The 14,843-nt window shown below is 46.1% G+C and overlaps 1 protein-coding gene across 1 annotated transcript; it reads left to right on the top strand.

Annotated features, from left to right (window-relative positions):
• The first annotated feature begins 502 nt into the window (after positions 1 to 502).
• On the top strand, positions 503 to 14,793 carry hsd17b4 (hydroxysteroid (17-beta) dehydrogenase 4). The gene is made up of 25 exons (XM_003974606.3): positions 503 to 666; positions 1,088 to 1,141; positions 1,808 to 1,915; positions 2,312 to 2,371; positions 2,501 to 2,522; positions 2,661 to 2,707; positions 3,415 to 3,499; positions 4,491 to 4,678; positions 5,991 to 6,082; positions 6,202 to 6,226; positions 6,355 to 6,483; positions 7,855 to 7,961; positions 10,294 to 10,406; positions 10,581 to 10,704; positions 10,819 to 10,870; positions 11,008 to 11,079; positions 11,583 to 11,686; positions 11,764 to 11,829; positions 12,109 to 12,178; positions 12,314 to 12,420; positions 12,639 to 12,725; positions 12,816 to 12,902; positions 13,051 to 13,189; positions 13,640 to 13,767; positions 14,239 to 14,793. The coding sequence occupies exons 1-25, from the start codon at positions 615 to 617 to the stop codon at positions 14,326 to 14,328; spliced, it is 2,208 nt and encodes a 735-aa protein (XP_003974655.2). The 5' UTR covers positions 503 to 614; the 3' UTR covers positions 14,329 to 14,793.
• The last annotated feature ends 50 nt before the right edge of the window (positions 14,794 to 14,843 follow it).

Genomic DNA, 14,843 nt, shown 5'->3' with positions numbered 1-14,843 from the left:
TGAGGGGTAAACAAGCATTTCAGACAACTCAGGTGAAAATTGTGGAAAGAAAGGTGTCTGAAGTAGAAAAATCGCTCCCTCTTTTGAGCCATATTAGTGGTTTGGGGGTATTCTTTTTTTTAATTCTGAGAAACCAACATGTGTTGGAGTTATTAATAATAGTCGCGCTCTTAGCTTGCCAGCATTCAGCTTATATTTTTACTCCTCCTGTCTCGATCCAGAAGGGAAATGATGCAGAATTGAATTTAACTTTCAATAGAATTTTTAATGCAATTTCGGTGACAGCTAATTTCGGTTTGTCATCATCCTTATCACCACCATCATCATACCCACAATTTAGAATCGAATCAAACCAAATCAAAAAATACTCCAATGTTTGCACACAACAATACAGAATATAATGATAATATCTCAGAATCAAAACTCTTCAGTGACGTAGGCTTCGGTCATGAAAGGGTGGCTTCTGATTGGTTACTCTAGGGACCGCCCCTTCGAAAGGCGGAAGTAAAACTTGCAGCGAACTTCTCCCACCCTGCTGTCACCGCTGAGGATCGTAGCCTTGTCGGTCAAATCTGCACCTTGTGTAAAGCTGCCAAGAGTGAGATTTCACGGGAATGGCTTTGTCATTCGAAGGAAGAGTCGTCCTGGTTACCGGAGCAGGAGGAGGTATACTCGAAAGAAAACACAGTTGGACGTCAGCAAGAATGAAATAGCTGCTAACTGCCTGCTAGTTATGCCCATAGTGGATTTGTAGCGTTAGTTGTTCGTGCCAAAACACGTTCTGAATAACAACGCTGCTAACTTAAGTGTGTGAACCTCTGCGCGAGTTCGTCTTTGCCATCGATTTGATAATCGCTGGCTGTTCTGTTGACCGCTATCGGACCGACGCGACCCTAAACCTTAAACTAATCAGCCACGGTGAAACTTCACCAAACACCGAGAGCATGAACGCTACATCACGCATTGTTTTTAGAGCAGGAAGATTAAAGTCCATGCATGTGGTCCAGTGGGGCAATCGCGCTAGAGAAAGTGGGTCACAGGGCACCTGCAGAAAGTTCAAACCTGACTGTTGTGTTTGTCTCCACAGGACTCGGCAGGGAATATGCCCTGGCCTTTGCTGAAAGAGGAGCCTCTGTTGTAGGTGATTAAGGCTCTTCATAGTCTGGTGATGTGCTCAAATGCTGCCGCAAAGCCCCTCAGCTTCACCACTTTTAATTGGCAACTGTTTTGTCCCTCTTACTATTGGACCAAGCAGCGTCTAAAAGGCTGTGTTTCCATTTAGATGGTGTAAATATTGATTATTATATAATACAATGATAATATCCATGATCACACCTAAGGAAGATGATATGAAGCAGATTCTCAATCACGTAACTGAATCTTAAATTGTCCCCAAGAGCTGATTTGTTTTGTTTTGTATTATAGTTCTTTTAAAAAGCATAGAACTTTGTTTGTGCCTAAAGATCCATTTATTCCTGCAGCGTGGATGATCGCTTTGTTTGATATGATGGCAGGAAGGAAAACCTCGCAGACATGTTAAAAGCCTGCAGTGAATAACAGGCTAACGTTAGTTTCACTGTCCTTCACAAAAACCCCCAAAAGTTATAATAATTTGAAGCATTTAAAACTTTCTAAACACATTTTCATGTGTCGCTTTAAAAAACTGCCTCGCAAAAGTAAAAACATTTGGTGAGGTGAAGAACAGTTTTAGCTAAATTCTTCCTCCAACATAATCATTTATTGGGATTTGCAGAACTTGCCTATTATTGCTATTGCTTATTATCTTTCTCTTCGTTTTGAAATAAAGTGAATGACCTTGGAGGAAACGCTAAGGGGGGTGGAAAGAGCTCTGCAGCGGCTGATAAGGTGGTGGAGGAGATAAGAGCCAAAGGAGGCAAGGCCGTGGCCAACTATGGTGAGAAGTTTGGACTCTTCTTGTCCCCAGTTTTCTTTTGCATGTTGTTTTTGCCTGGTTTCTTCTTCTGCTGACGCTTGTAGAACTTTGAGTTGAAAGTTCACATCTCCATGAAAAGTGAGAGCAGAAATCTTTAAACTGTGTTGCTCAGCAGGATCCTGGTTAAAGAGGCGAGAGGTGAATGTTGTTATTAAATGTTTCCCTCCAGTCACATTTATATTTTTATCTTTATTCCTTTATTTGTGTTTATAAGTCAGCATGAGTCCAGTTAAGGGCCAGATTGAAGACTGAGGCTAGATAAGGTGTTCTGAGCAGCTGAGATTCCAAACAGAAGAAGTTTAGTGCCAAGTGAAATTTAAATGAGTAAACATGGAGCCCATTCACACATTTGCACAGATTCTGTCGAAGACGGAGAAAAATTGATCCAGTCAGCCCTAAAAGAGTTTGGAAGAATCGGTGAGTGTTGTGTTATTTACAATGTTTTTGCAGTTTTCACTCACCTCAGGTCTTATTGAGCTCACTATTGTTGTTTTTACCCAGTTTGAATGAATTATTGACACATCTTGTTAAATATCTTTTCTCCAGATGTTGTTGTAAACAATGCTGGGTAAGTTATTTTCCACTTTCCACATTTTACCAAGTATAATTGCTTATGTGGGTAGAGGACTCTAAAATCATCATAAGAAGCAGCTGAAATTTCTGCATTGTTCTTTCAAAACTTGGTCTCTGCTTTATCATTATAAAGGATTCTTCGCGACCGCTCGTTTGCCAGGACCAGCGACTTAGACTGGGGTAAATTTATGATTTAAAAAACATCATTTCTGACCTCAATCTTTGTGTGTTTGCACGTCACAAAACTGCAGTTTCTATTTAGAAATGACATTTTGAACACAAGCAATAAAAGCTTGTTAATAAGTTCACATTTTAATTTTTAAAACAACTCCCCCCCCCCAAAAAAAAACTCATTTAATACTAAAATAAGTGTGTTTGAATTCACTAACTTCCCTTCGGGTCAGGCTGTGCATCAGCATGATGGTAAATGGCATCTAAAATGTCAAAAATGACTTTAGGATGATCTTTTGGGGCGTCGTCCCTTTAGGTCTCATCTAATGTCATTCCATCTAAATTTGAGACCACAATTTACTGGACTCCATCTGCAACCTTTGGCCTTATCGGAGCAGATGTGTCTTCTCTTTTATTACAGATGCTGTTTCATGCATTGACTCTGAGCTATTTTTTTAATTTGAATATCAACCTTGGGTTTATTGAATAGGCAAGTTAACACCTATTAATAATATAAGTAAACACCCTCACTTGCGAGGTGGATTTTCGGCCCACATTTTAGCAGCACAACTGGAGTCAAATAGTTTTCTTCATATACAATCAGGCTCTAAAGCAAATGGTCTCTGAAGGAATATTGACAGTCTTCTGATGACAGATGTAACACACAGGGTTGCATTGGAATATTTATATGGAGGGTTTTTTGTTTGTTTTTCAAGACCTGATTCATCGAATTCATTTGAGGGGCTCCTTTTTGGTGACGCGCGCTGCCTGGGACCACATGAAGAAACAAAAGTTTGGCAGGTGAGGAAACTACAAGCGGAGTTATGTAGATCAAAAGTATTTATTTTAAGCCACAGAGACCTGTTGTCTTCCCAAACAGCAAGATCTCAAAAATATTTGTTTTTCCACTTTAAATGCAGTCTTGAGGATACACAAGGAGCGAGTATTTTCAGACGGGCTCTTTTATGTTCTTATTTTGGTCTTAGTCGCTTGATAACTCTTTTTACGGCTAAATTCTTATGCAGAAGCATCTACGAACTCGAGTTTAATTAGCTTGAAGTTGCACAGTGAGCACAATATGAGGACTAGCTGACATTTAAGTCTTCTAAGTGGTGTCCTCTGGTCAGAAGTGCTGGCGTTGAAGATCTTCCTCCCAATGTTCTCTGCCTCTTCAGAGGCCTCTTCAGTTACAAGCGACGTGTCCAAGGAATAATTTATACCGGCCTAAAGCAGCGAGTGAGGAGCGTGCAGATGATGATTTAGTCATGTTTGTGAAGACCCATCAGCTGTTTATCAAAGGTGATAAAAATGCCACCGTCTTGAGCCGTCGGCCCATGCGGAGCGTGTCCATTTATTCTGAACAGCGGGACCCAGATGAACCCCAAACGGGGCCGATCGGCATTAACGTAGCTAAACACTGGTGCTAGCCTTTGGTGGTAACGAGCACGGTTTGTCTTCTCCGAAGGGCTTGTTAAGTTTTGTGTGTTTTTGAATTCTGATCAGCGGAAGGTCGCGTGCAGCTTTGCCGCCTCGTTCCTCCAGGTAACAGATGCCCTTCACGGCAGCACGGCAGCCGCTCGGCATCACCGGCAGCTCTTCAACGACCTTCTGGAAAGCTTCTCTAAGTTAAACATCATGGATATTTGTTTTTCACACAGTTACAGTTGGGGGAAGTGATTGGGAAAAACAAGCAGCTTTTTTGGTTCACGCCTTCTCCGGTCACCTGCGACCTCTTTGGCGCCGTTCTTTGGCTGTCGTGTTCGCTGACTTGTTTCCTCTGCTGATTGGTCAGAATCATCATGACCACTTCGGCCGCGGGCATCTACGGTAACTTCGGTCAGTCCAACTACAGCGCTGCCAAGCTGGGCCTGCTGGGGCTGGCCAACACGCTGGCCATCGAGGGAAGTAAACACAACATCTACTGCAACACGATTGCTCCGGTGGCTGGATCACGCCTCACGGAGACTGTGATGCCTCCAGGTGAGCGGAGAGCTTTAACAGCTTACCTAAACTATTATTATGGGCTTCTGCTCAGTGTGGATGCTCTTGATGCAAAATGTGTATTTAAACCATCGGTTTAATGAGCAGCTGCCTGCAGTGACCTGATAATAGGCTGCTGTGGCGGACGTCTGCTCTTAAATACATTCGAGCTCTGTTTTAAACCCAAACCTCAGAATGACAAACTTGTCCGCTGTTTTTTTTAAGAGGCCATCTTTTCGACTTTGTCTGCTGTGCTTCGTATGAGGATCCCGGGAGACCGCGAACGCGGTTTCGTTTGTTTACCAACCCACCCGAACCCAGCGGCCGTATATAGACGGGCGTAATGAGCATATTGGTCTCGCTCTGTGACTGCGGCCCTGTTGACAGGGGTATAAATGGGAGATTAAAGGAATGGTTTTGCCGGCCTGCTGTGCGGGTCCGCAGGAGCATCTGTCACCTTGCGCTGTGCCAACTGTCGCAGCATGGCCTCCCCTCACTAGATAACAGTTCCATATGTTTGCTTTCACCACCTCACTCAGTCAGGTTCTTCTAAAAATAAGCATCAGTAATAATCTTGCTAAACACTGCAGACGAATCAGGGTTCATGCGCCTCCTCCACTGCGCTTGTTTACTCAGAGGCTTTGGTTCGTGTTGTTGTTCAACCTCAAACTGTTCACACCAAGAATTACGTCAGGGACTGACTTGATTCCATCCCACTAGAACATAAGGATCTTTTCTTGCATTACTCATTGCAAGGTCAAGTTTTTACATCTTACACTGTTTCCTCCTGCACAGTCCTGCATGTTTGCAGTGAAACATTACTCGGTTAGTCTGGCTTTTTGTTTTTAAAAACCTATTTCAGTGTTATTTTGTTGGTATTTTTCTAATTTGCCTTATTGTTTTCACTCTAATCTCTATTTACATATTACAAAAATGGACAGTAGACACCCATGATAATTAACCCTTTAACAGATGGAAAATATGTCATTTCTGTTTGATTATGTATACTATTAAAGGTATGTTCTTTAATCACATATGGCATACTTTATTTAGGGTGTATAAAGATGCATTGAGGCTTTTGAGCAGTGGCTCTGGTAGGCGGTAATGAATAATCCAGCCTGCACAGAAGGCTTTTGTAGTTTAACATGCAGTCACATTCTGCTGAATCTGAAATATTCTGCTGCTGTTGGATCTTAACATCATTGTAGAATTGCTAAGCAACAAGCGGCTAAACTTCTGCAGGACCTACAGATGCATTGTTCTCTCTTATAGAACTAACGCGCTCTTTTATTTCACCCCGTGTTGCATTCAGACCTGGTGGCCTCTCTGAAGCCCGAGTACGTGGCTCCCTTGGTTCTCTGGCTCTGCCACGAACAGTGCCAAGAAAATGGAGGACTTTTTGAGGTATAAAGAATGCATGCTACCATTGTGCTGTCTGCTGCTGCACGTCTTTTACCTCTACAGGAATGTATTTTACTATTTTCCATCTGTATGTTGACTCATCCTCTCGTATCTGTATTCAGGTTGGTGCAGGCTGGGTCGGTAAATGTGAGTACTGTTCATATTTCCTGAGGAGTTTCCTTTGTGTTATTCCTCCGACTCTGGTTCACTAATACTGTATGTGTTGGTGGTTGTGCCGTGCACTGACCTCCTTCTTTGTGTGTCCATGTGTGCAGTGCGCTGGGAGCGCTCCCAGGGCCAAATCATGAGACAGAAGAGCAGACCCATGACTCCTGAGGCGGTCAGGGACCAGTGGGATAAAATCTGTGATTTCACAGATGCCACCAAGCCGACCACCATTCAAGGTCAGCACGCACTGGGGTCGATCACAGTTTGTTATATTCACATGGGAAAACATTCACACAAGCAGGTTTGCTAAGTGAGCAATAAAAACAAAGATGCCATGATAAGTAAGACCGCTCACTCGTTTGCGATTTGGTCCTGGTACTGGTTTTATTTTTTAAATGTGTTATTAAAGGGATTGAAATAGTTGGGCTGGTTTCTGCCTCGCAGGTATCAAAATTAAAGCGATAAAATCAGTCTGTATGATTGACAGCGGCGGCTACTGGAAATGGGTGTTGAATATTTTTGCAAATGAGTCAGTGTGGTGGATCATGTCTCTGAAAATCAAATCTGTGCTGCAGAAAGACAGAAATGACCCATTTTGGAAGACAATCTAATGTGGCCCAGATGTCACAATTGGACTCCCATAAAATAAATCCCACATATCAGCTGTTTGATCGCCTGTGCCCACATCACGTAGCGAGCTGTCAGACTGAGAACTGACAGAACACAGCTTATGTTGTTAAATGCATGAGTGAAGGACGGCACAGCACTGAATTTTAATGACCCCCATCATTTCCAACAGGCCTCATTTGAACAAGAGGGTGGCACCTGTTGATTATTGTTCCCCTCCCCCTCTGCCATCCCTCACCACGTGCACAGATGTGCATTCAAAGATTAGAATTAACAGACAAGGGTCGCTTTCCAGGGGGCGCGCTGACCTCATTAGCGAACGCCTCCTCATTTGCAGCTTATTAGAGTAACTTGTTGCTGCCTCTGCTGTGCACCTGCAGCCATTATTGCTCTGGGTCTTCCCACTCCCACTTTTCTGTTCCTCCCCTTGTTTGTTCTCCATTTATCCATTCGTCCATTGTGTCGAGTCAGCTGAAATAGGTTTTTTTTCGTTTAACTGAGAACCCTGTGATATGCGCAGAGCTCTCAAACCTCCGAAGGTTTTACACATTCTAACAGGTAAATATCAGCCCAAATCCGTGGTTCAGAAAAAAAAGAGCTTGACTAATGCTCGTTCGTACTTCGTGTGCAGTCTTGAGGTCTTTTTGTGTCTGTGTGTGTGTGTGTGTGTGTTTTTATTTAAATGAGAGGTGGCGAGCAAATATTCATGTGCGGGCAGGATCACTTATGTACCAGAGCTGACAGCTTTGGAGCAATGTCAGCTCTGGGATGGATCTGTCAATTGTCAGTGGGCTTGTTTACATAAGCAGAAGCCATTTGCATAATATCAACACGTCTCGTTCGGCTGTACGTTACTTGTGGCATCACAGATGGAATATGACCGGCGATAATGAGCCGCGGCGATGTCGAATAATCTCATCTGGCACCTCTCCGTCTGCGGCTTCTGGCGGGTTCATGTGTCATCTCTCCAATTTGTTCAGAGTCTCTGCAGGCGTCTGTGAGCGTGCTGTCTCGGGTGGACGCGGGGGGACAAGTCGAGGCCCCTCCATCGGCCGCCGCCGCCGCCGCTGCTTCGGGGATCAATCCTGTGAGTAGAGATTACACCGCTGATTGTTGGCTCATTTAATATGAATGCCAAAAAAACCATCCAAAACAGCACCGCCAAAACTAACTGGTTAACTGGTTCGGTGGCGTCTGTGCTTGTAAATGCTTTTTCTGTGGGGGTGAGTGTGATTTCCTCCCCTGGAATCTGTGAAGATCATAGAATGATGTGTATTATTATATCGGTGTGCAGGAGCTGTCTGCAGGATGTGTCAGATTAGGATTACAGGCTCAAAGCTCTCCGCAGCCTTTGGCACCTCCATCACTGAGTATCTCATATTGGAATCAATTCTTCTGATACAAATTCTAATCGTAAAAACTCGAATAATAAAACTCTTCAGAAACTTACCTTCAATAACCCAAAGTCTTTATTTCATATCGTTTAGACTTTTGTGTAATTGCTTAGGCTCTTAAAGAGTTTGGGGGTCAGACTGAACTGTTTGAATGTAAGAGGTCAAAGGTTATCTCGAATCAATGATCAGATTCCATTTTATGGTCTCGGATCAAACTCTAAGGTTATTTACCTCAAAATAACCTCTTGACCAGGTATGGAGCAGAAATAAATCAATAAATAAATAAGTGTACTTGGCATAAATATTCAGGCCTGAAATTGAGATTCAGGCCGAGGATCTGTCGTCGTGCTGGGAATCCGAACATGGATGTGAGGGACAGCGGAGCCGCATCTATGCTGTTTTACGGCTCAAAGGTCAAAGAGCTGCTTCTACTTTACAAACACACGGGGAGATTAGATCAGATTAGATGAGATCGGGCTGTTGAGCACTGCCGGGAGGAAGAGGCGCACCGGGAATTCCTGCTCCCGATCCTCAGTGATGGTTGTTGCGCCTCGTCATGCCGAGCACAGAGCTGATGCTTCGTTCCTTTTATCCCCCCCCCCTCCTCCTCAGGTGGAGGGGCGGCCTCTCCACCTCCATCCCTTCTGTGTCGTCGTGCCGCCACCTTGGTGACGTAATTCAGCAACGGCAACGGATAACGCGCAGCGTTGCCGGGGCAGGTACGGCACGCGCTCATCCTGGGAGTGACGCAGCAAACAAAACGCCGCCCAATTAACTTCTCGCCATCCTGCGAGGCTCAACGTTTCTGCAGCTGCTTCATGTCTGGAGCTTTTTGGTGTAATCGTTTGAATTTCTGAGCATTTTTGTTTACTGACGGATCGGAAACAGCAGCGCCAACATGGAGGAATATTCACTTTTTCCATAAAGGGGTTGATGTTCAGCTGCTGCGATCTGGGGGGGGGGGCATTTTAAGAGGAAGAGGGGGTAATAAAAGAGAAATATCAAATGAGAAATACTGGATATAATGCAGGATTATCCATGTGGAGAAGCGTCTGGGCCAGAATGCTCGCCACACCATGAAATCGTGTTCCTAATTCGCACAGTTCAATGCGCGATTCGCATCCTGCATCACTGGGATCAAACCAGTTCGCTGGCAGGAATTACGAGGTTTCACAGACGCGTTGGGAAAGTCGCAAACTTCATTAGCTATTTTTTTTTTTTTTTTTTTTTTTCTCCCACCATATTTTTATGTCAAACCTATAATGTGCATTGGAACCAGAAAGATGGGGGGAACCAGTGCACGCTTTTTATGCATTTCACTGGAGAAGTGAGGACATTAGTGGGACGTGAGGACATTTTGGCTGGTTCAGACTTGGTGTTAAGCTTAGATTTAGGTTGGAGTTAGGGTGTCATGGACTTGTGATTGGATTGTGTTTATAAAGTCCTCACCAACAGGGAAATGTGTGTGTGTGTGTGTGTGTGTGTGTGTGTGTGTGTGTGTGTGTGTGTGTGTGTGTGTGTGTGTGTGTGTGTGTGTGTGTGTGTGTGTGTGTGTGTGTGTGTGTGTGTGTGTGTGTGTGTGTGCGAGTGCGTGCGTGCGTGCGTGCTTGGGAGATTGGAACAGAGTAATGGTGAAGCCTGAAGGCAGACATCACTAGCGCGTCCTCAGCTGACCTATTTGTGCCAAACATCCTGTATATTTTATTTTAAACTCATTCGGTGCCACTTTTATGCAGTATAAATAAATGATTTGATTATTAATAATAGCTTTTTTCCCCATTACATGAATAAAAAGAGGGCAAAATGTTTTACCCCATCAGCTCCACTCAATTTTGCAGGTTTCTGCTATTTACCATTTGAACAACTTAGTAAATTCGTTTTATGTTTCAGTGCCTCCATGGAAATATGACCGTCTAGTTTTTAAGCACTAAAATTGATGCAGCCTTTCTCTCCTCTTTTTCTCCCTCTGTCTCTCATCTCCTCTCTTTCTCTCCTTTCCTCCCTCTTCCTCCTCCTCTTCCTCAGGCTTTGGCTGTAGGACAAAAACTGCCTGTTTCCACCTTCAACTTTAACCACACTCAGTGTATCCTGTATGCGTTGGGGGTGGGGATGTCCACCAAAGACCCCGACCATCTCAGGTATGTGTGTTTGTCCTCAAACTTTGGGGGTGAACATGTTTGTGTGTGTGTGTGTGTGTGTGTGTGTGTGTGTGTGTGTGTGTGTGTGTGTGTGTGTGTGTGTGTGTGTGTGTGTGTGTGTATCTACATCATGTGTGAACGCATCTTTTCTTTGATGCTCCTCTGCTCATGAAGGTTCCTGTATGAAGGTCATCCAGACTTCAGCTGCCTCCCCACCTTCGGGGTCATTCCCTCCCAGGCGGCCATGATGGACGGTGGTCTGGCTTCCATCCCTGGACTCAACATTGATTTCACACAGGTTAGAAACCTCTCACAGGGGCAGCCATCATGCAAGGTTAAAGGTCATCATTACAATAATGCCTGTGAAGCCTTTACCATTGTTGACTATAGCTGCTGTGCTGTTGTGCATCAGGTCTTACACGGGGAACAGTACCTGGAGTTCTACAGGCCTTTACCAACCTCAGGTATTTGTCTTTTCTGAATCCACCATGACTGTGACAATCGGAGCTTTGATCTCTGACTTTAGGTCGGGCCTCTCGTGGGTTTTCATCCCTGTCAGGGATCAGAAACCTAACGTTTGAATGGTAAAATGCCCTTTCAGGCACACTGACCTCTGAGGCCACCATAGCAGACGTGTTGGACAAAGGATCCGGAGCTGTCATCCTCTTGGATGGTGAGTGTCAAAGCCTTTAAAGCCGCCCTGAGTGTGCTCCAAAACTCATTTCTTTTCATCGCTTTAATGTTCCTTTTCCACAAAATTGCCTCTTAGACCAAACTAATGAAAGCTAATTCACAGCCGGCGTCTGCGGGGATGGAAATAAGGGGCTGAGAAGCGCTCGCGTTGGAGATGGATTATATTAGATACTCTGATCTATAATGAGTCCGACTTAAAACAAATAACGCGGGACCTCGGCTTCCCCGAGGAATCACGGGGGGGATTTTGCTGTCATTCCCTTCCACGTCTCCGGTTGGGCCCTGGGAGGGGAAGTTATTTGCGGGTGTGATGACAAGTGACAGTTCATGTCCCGCAGAAGAAGCCCCCCCCCCCCCCCCCCAGCCTCCGTCTCCATGCTTCTACTTTGACTGGAACTGAGGAAATTACCCATCCAGTCTGGGCCCGATTGCTTCCGAAGGCACTAATTGTTTCCTCCTCCGTGTGACTCTTCTGCTCCACAGTGAACACCTACAGCGGCGGGGAGCTGATCTGCTACAACCAGTTTTCCGTGTTTGTGGTCGGAGCGGGAAGGTTCGGAGGGACGCGCACGTCTGCCAAAGCCAAAGTACGACGACAGAGGCACGGCGGGACCGCCTCACGAATCCGCCGCCTGATTCGTTTCGCTGGTTTTATTTCTTTCAGGCGCCTCTGCCGCCGCCTAAACGGGCACCAGACGCCGTGGTAACCGACTGCACCACGAGGGACCAAGTGAGTGAGGCTTTAACTGCAGAGTTTAGCCGGGCTGTTCATGTGGGGTGGGGGGGGGGGTGAGAACCTCTAAAGTGCTTTAGAGCATATGCAGAAATTTGCAGAAGTCTTAATAACAAAGTGTGACACAGCAGAAAAGAGTGGGGGGGGGGATTCCCTTCAGGAATCTAAATGACTAACAAGAGCATCGCTTCAAAGAGATGATCTTTTTACATTTTTGTGATGGTTCCTGTTAACGCCGCGGGGTGAAAGGTTAAGACAGTTGTCCTGTGGTTCCAGGCCGCTCTGTACCGCCTGAGTGGGGACTGGAACCCTCTTCATATCGACCCCGGCTTTGCTGCCATGGGAGGTGAGGCTCCATCCCACATAACCCACAACTCTGAATTAGTAGTATTATTTTGGTTTTTTTTTTTTTCTGTGGGATTTCAGGTCAAATCGTGTTTTGGTCTTAAACGCGCCGCACTTTAAAATTCTCTTTGTTCAGGCTTCAAGGCTCCCATCTTGCACGGCTTGTGCTCTTTTGGTTTCGCGGCCAGACATGTCCTCAAGCAGTTTGCCAACAACGACCCCTCCAGATTTAAAGCGATCAAGGTAGGCGTGATTTTAAACCCCTTCATCCATTTTAATGAACCTCCGCTGCCTCGCGTTGGACCCGCAGCAAACAACTTTCAGGACCGGGAGGAAACCCATCACGATCTGGAGAATTACTCCTCGCTTGACCCTGGATTTATTCAGGAAAACGTACACACGCCGTGTTCATTGTATTTGCTGTGCTACTTCAGAGCTGACCGGCTCGTCCCCCCTCCCAGGTCCGCTTTGCGAAGCCAGTGATGCCCGGCCAGTCGCTCCAGACCGCCATGTGGAAGGAAGGCAGCAGGATTCACATCGAATGCAAAGTCTGGCTTTGGCTTTTGGCCTCGATTTCGCACAGATTTGTAAATAAAAGAGTCCGACTTCCTCTTTTCCTGCTCTTCTCCTTAATCCAGGTGAAGGAAACGAGCGACGTGGTTCTGTCCGGGGCTTATGTGGATCTGCACCAGGCGGCCGAGGCTTCGCCGGAACCCCCCTCTCAAGTACAGCGGCAGCCCTCTTTTACCGTTTCTCACATTCCGACTCCCTCAAGGATGCCCGCCCCCTCTGCAGACAGCATGCATTTGTACCTTTTACACATCTGACATGTGTGAATAGACTCGGGGAAAGAGTGCGTCTGTCTCTGCACAGGGGGGGAGGCTGCAGAGCGATCTGGTGTTCACAGAGATCGGCCGGCGCATCTCAGAGGTGGGCCCCGAGCTGGTGAAGAAGGTGAACGCCGTGTTCGGCTGGGAGATCACCAAAGAGGGCAAGACCGCTGCTCAGTGGAGTACGTACACACACACACATACGGGAATTTCTATCCTCGTGGGGACCTCAAGCGATCTCCCGTCGAACCCCTCTCATTGAGTTGCTCCGTATTCACCACCGATCAGTCCGATAGTTCAAATGTTCACGTGAATCGGTTCACTTCAGTTTCTGCCATCAAAGCGTATAAAACCGATGTCGCCGAGCATTATGTTGCTCCGCACGCGCTAGGTTAGGATTAGCATCAGGAAAAATTCCTTCATTTGAAATGTTTTGACTCCGCGTCCGCTCGGCTGCCTCACTGATGTTAAAAGGAGCTCAATTAACCATCATTACTCTAAATCTGATTAAATAATCCACGCCAGCATTTATTTGTAATGAATTTTATTTCTGCTGACGTGAGTCCCGTTCGGAACCAGCCGGTGCCGAGGGCTCCCCATCAGGCCTCATGAGTTATTCTGTCCCCACACAGCCATCGATCTGAAGAACGGCGCCGGCTCGCTGCAGAAGGGCCCGTACGGCGGGAAGGTGGACGTGACCTTCACGGTGGCGGACGAGGACTTCATGGAGGTGGTGCAGGGGAAACTCAACCCGCAGAAGGTACAGGAGCTGCTCACAGGCCGCACGGGCCGGTTTTCCTGTCCGATTCCCGCCGTAAAAACTGTGAAGACGTGAGATCCAGTCATGTCAGGAGGACAGATCTCGATGTTCAGAAGCGCTCGCAGCTAATCAATCGATGCTACTTGTTATGTCCATACCGTCGCCTCCGTCATGTGGACATGTACAGAATTCCTGGTCCCGGAGCGCTGCGTATTGATCCGAGGCCGGAACACGTCCACTGCACAGTCTGCGGTTAATACTGTGCCGGGGGTCCCTCAGGGGGAGTTCCCCTCCATCCGCTCTGACTGTAAGGAGACACATCATTGGGAATGATGTGAACCACCTTCGCGTCATTGATTCTTTTAGCAGAGAGGGACGCTGCACGTCCACCTCCTTCTGAACTTCAGGAATGTCGTTCCTCCATTTTCTCCTGGGTGTTTGAATAACGCGCCACTCAAATACTGTTCTCAGGCCTTCTTCTCCGGCAAGCTGAAGGTCAGAGGGAACATCATGCTGAGTCAGAAGCTGGAGGTCATCCTGAAGGACTACGCCAAACTGTGACCTTCACCGACGGCCAATCGGACGACCGCCGGGACTAACCAGCCGCCATCGGACCCTCGCAGCATCCTCCTAACCTGTAATTGATTTATCCGGGTGTGCTGACATGCTTTTCCTTTTAGAGGAAATGAGCGAGGGCTCGGTGACATCAGCGCTGCAGAGCGACCCCTCCCCACTCCTAAACTGTATCTACAACGGCTGCAACACCTTCATGTTTCAGTCGGACTTGCGGCTCCAAAGGATGATTCTCACACCCACGTCTCCTTTAAAGCTCCCTAGATCGAATCTAAACATCCTCAAAGCTTCAATTCCCTGAAAACAGGTTTGCAGCTGTGGACTAATTGGCTTTAGTTTGGGACACTCAAGTGTAATTTAATAATGTATAGTTTATTAGAAAATAGTGTCAGTGTAGCTGAATGAATCTACTGGTTGCACTTGTTGAGAATAAAGTTAATTCATACTAAAAGAGCTCTTCTTTCATGTCTTGTTTGATCTGGCTGCAGCCTGAAAAGCTTCAA

The sequence above is a fragment of the Takifugu rubripes genome, chromosome 21, assembly GCF_901000725.2.
Source record: "Takifugu rubripes chromosome 21, fTakRub1.2, whole genome shotgun sequence".
Taxonomy (NCBI): domain Eukaryota; kingdom Metazoa; phylum Chordata; class Actinopteri; order Tetraodontiformes; family Tetraodontidae; genus Takifugu; species Takifugu rubripes.
Note: the sequence above shows the minus strand (reverse complement) of the source record. Positions and strands in the feature narration are given on the sequence as shown.

Coding starts and splice junctions, on each gene's coding strand:
- hsd17b4 (XM_003974606.3), top strand. CDS start 615: ATGGCTTTGTCATTCGAAGGAAGAGTCGTCCTGGTTACCGGAGCAGGA. Junction 2,523..2,660: donor GTTGTTGTAAACAATGCTGG/GTAAGTTATTTT, acceptor ATCATTATAAAG/GATTCTTCGCGACCGCTCGT. Junction 12,726..12,815: donor GGATTCACATCGAATGCAAA/GTCTGGCTTTGG, acceptor TCCTTAATCCAG/GTGAAGGAAACGAGCGACGT.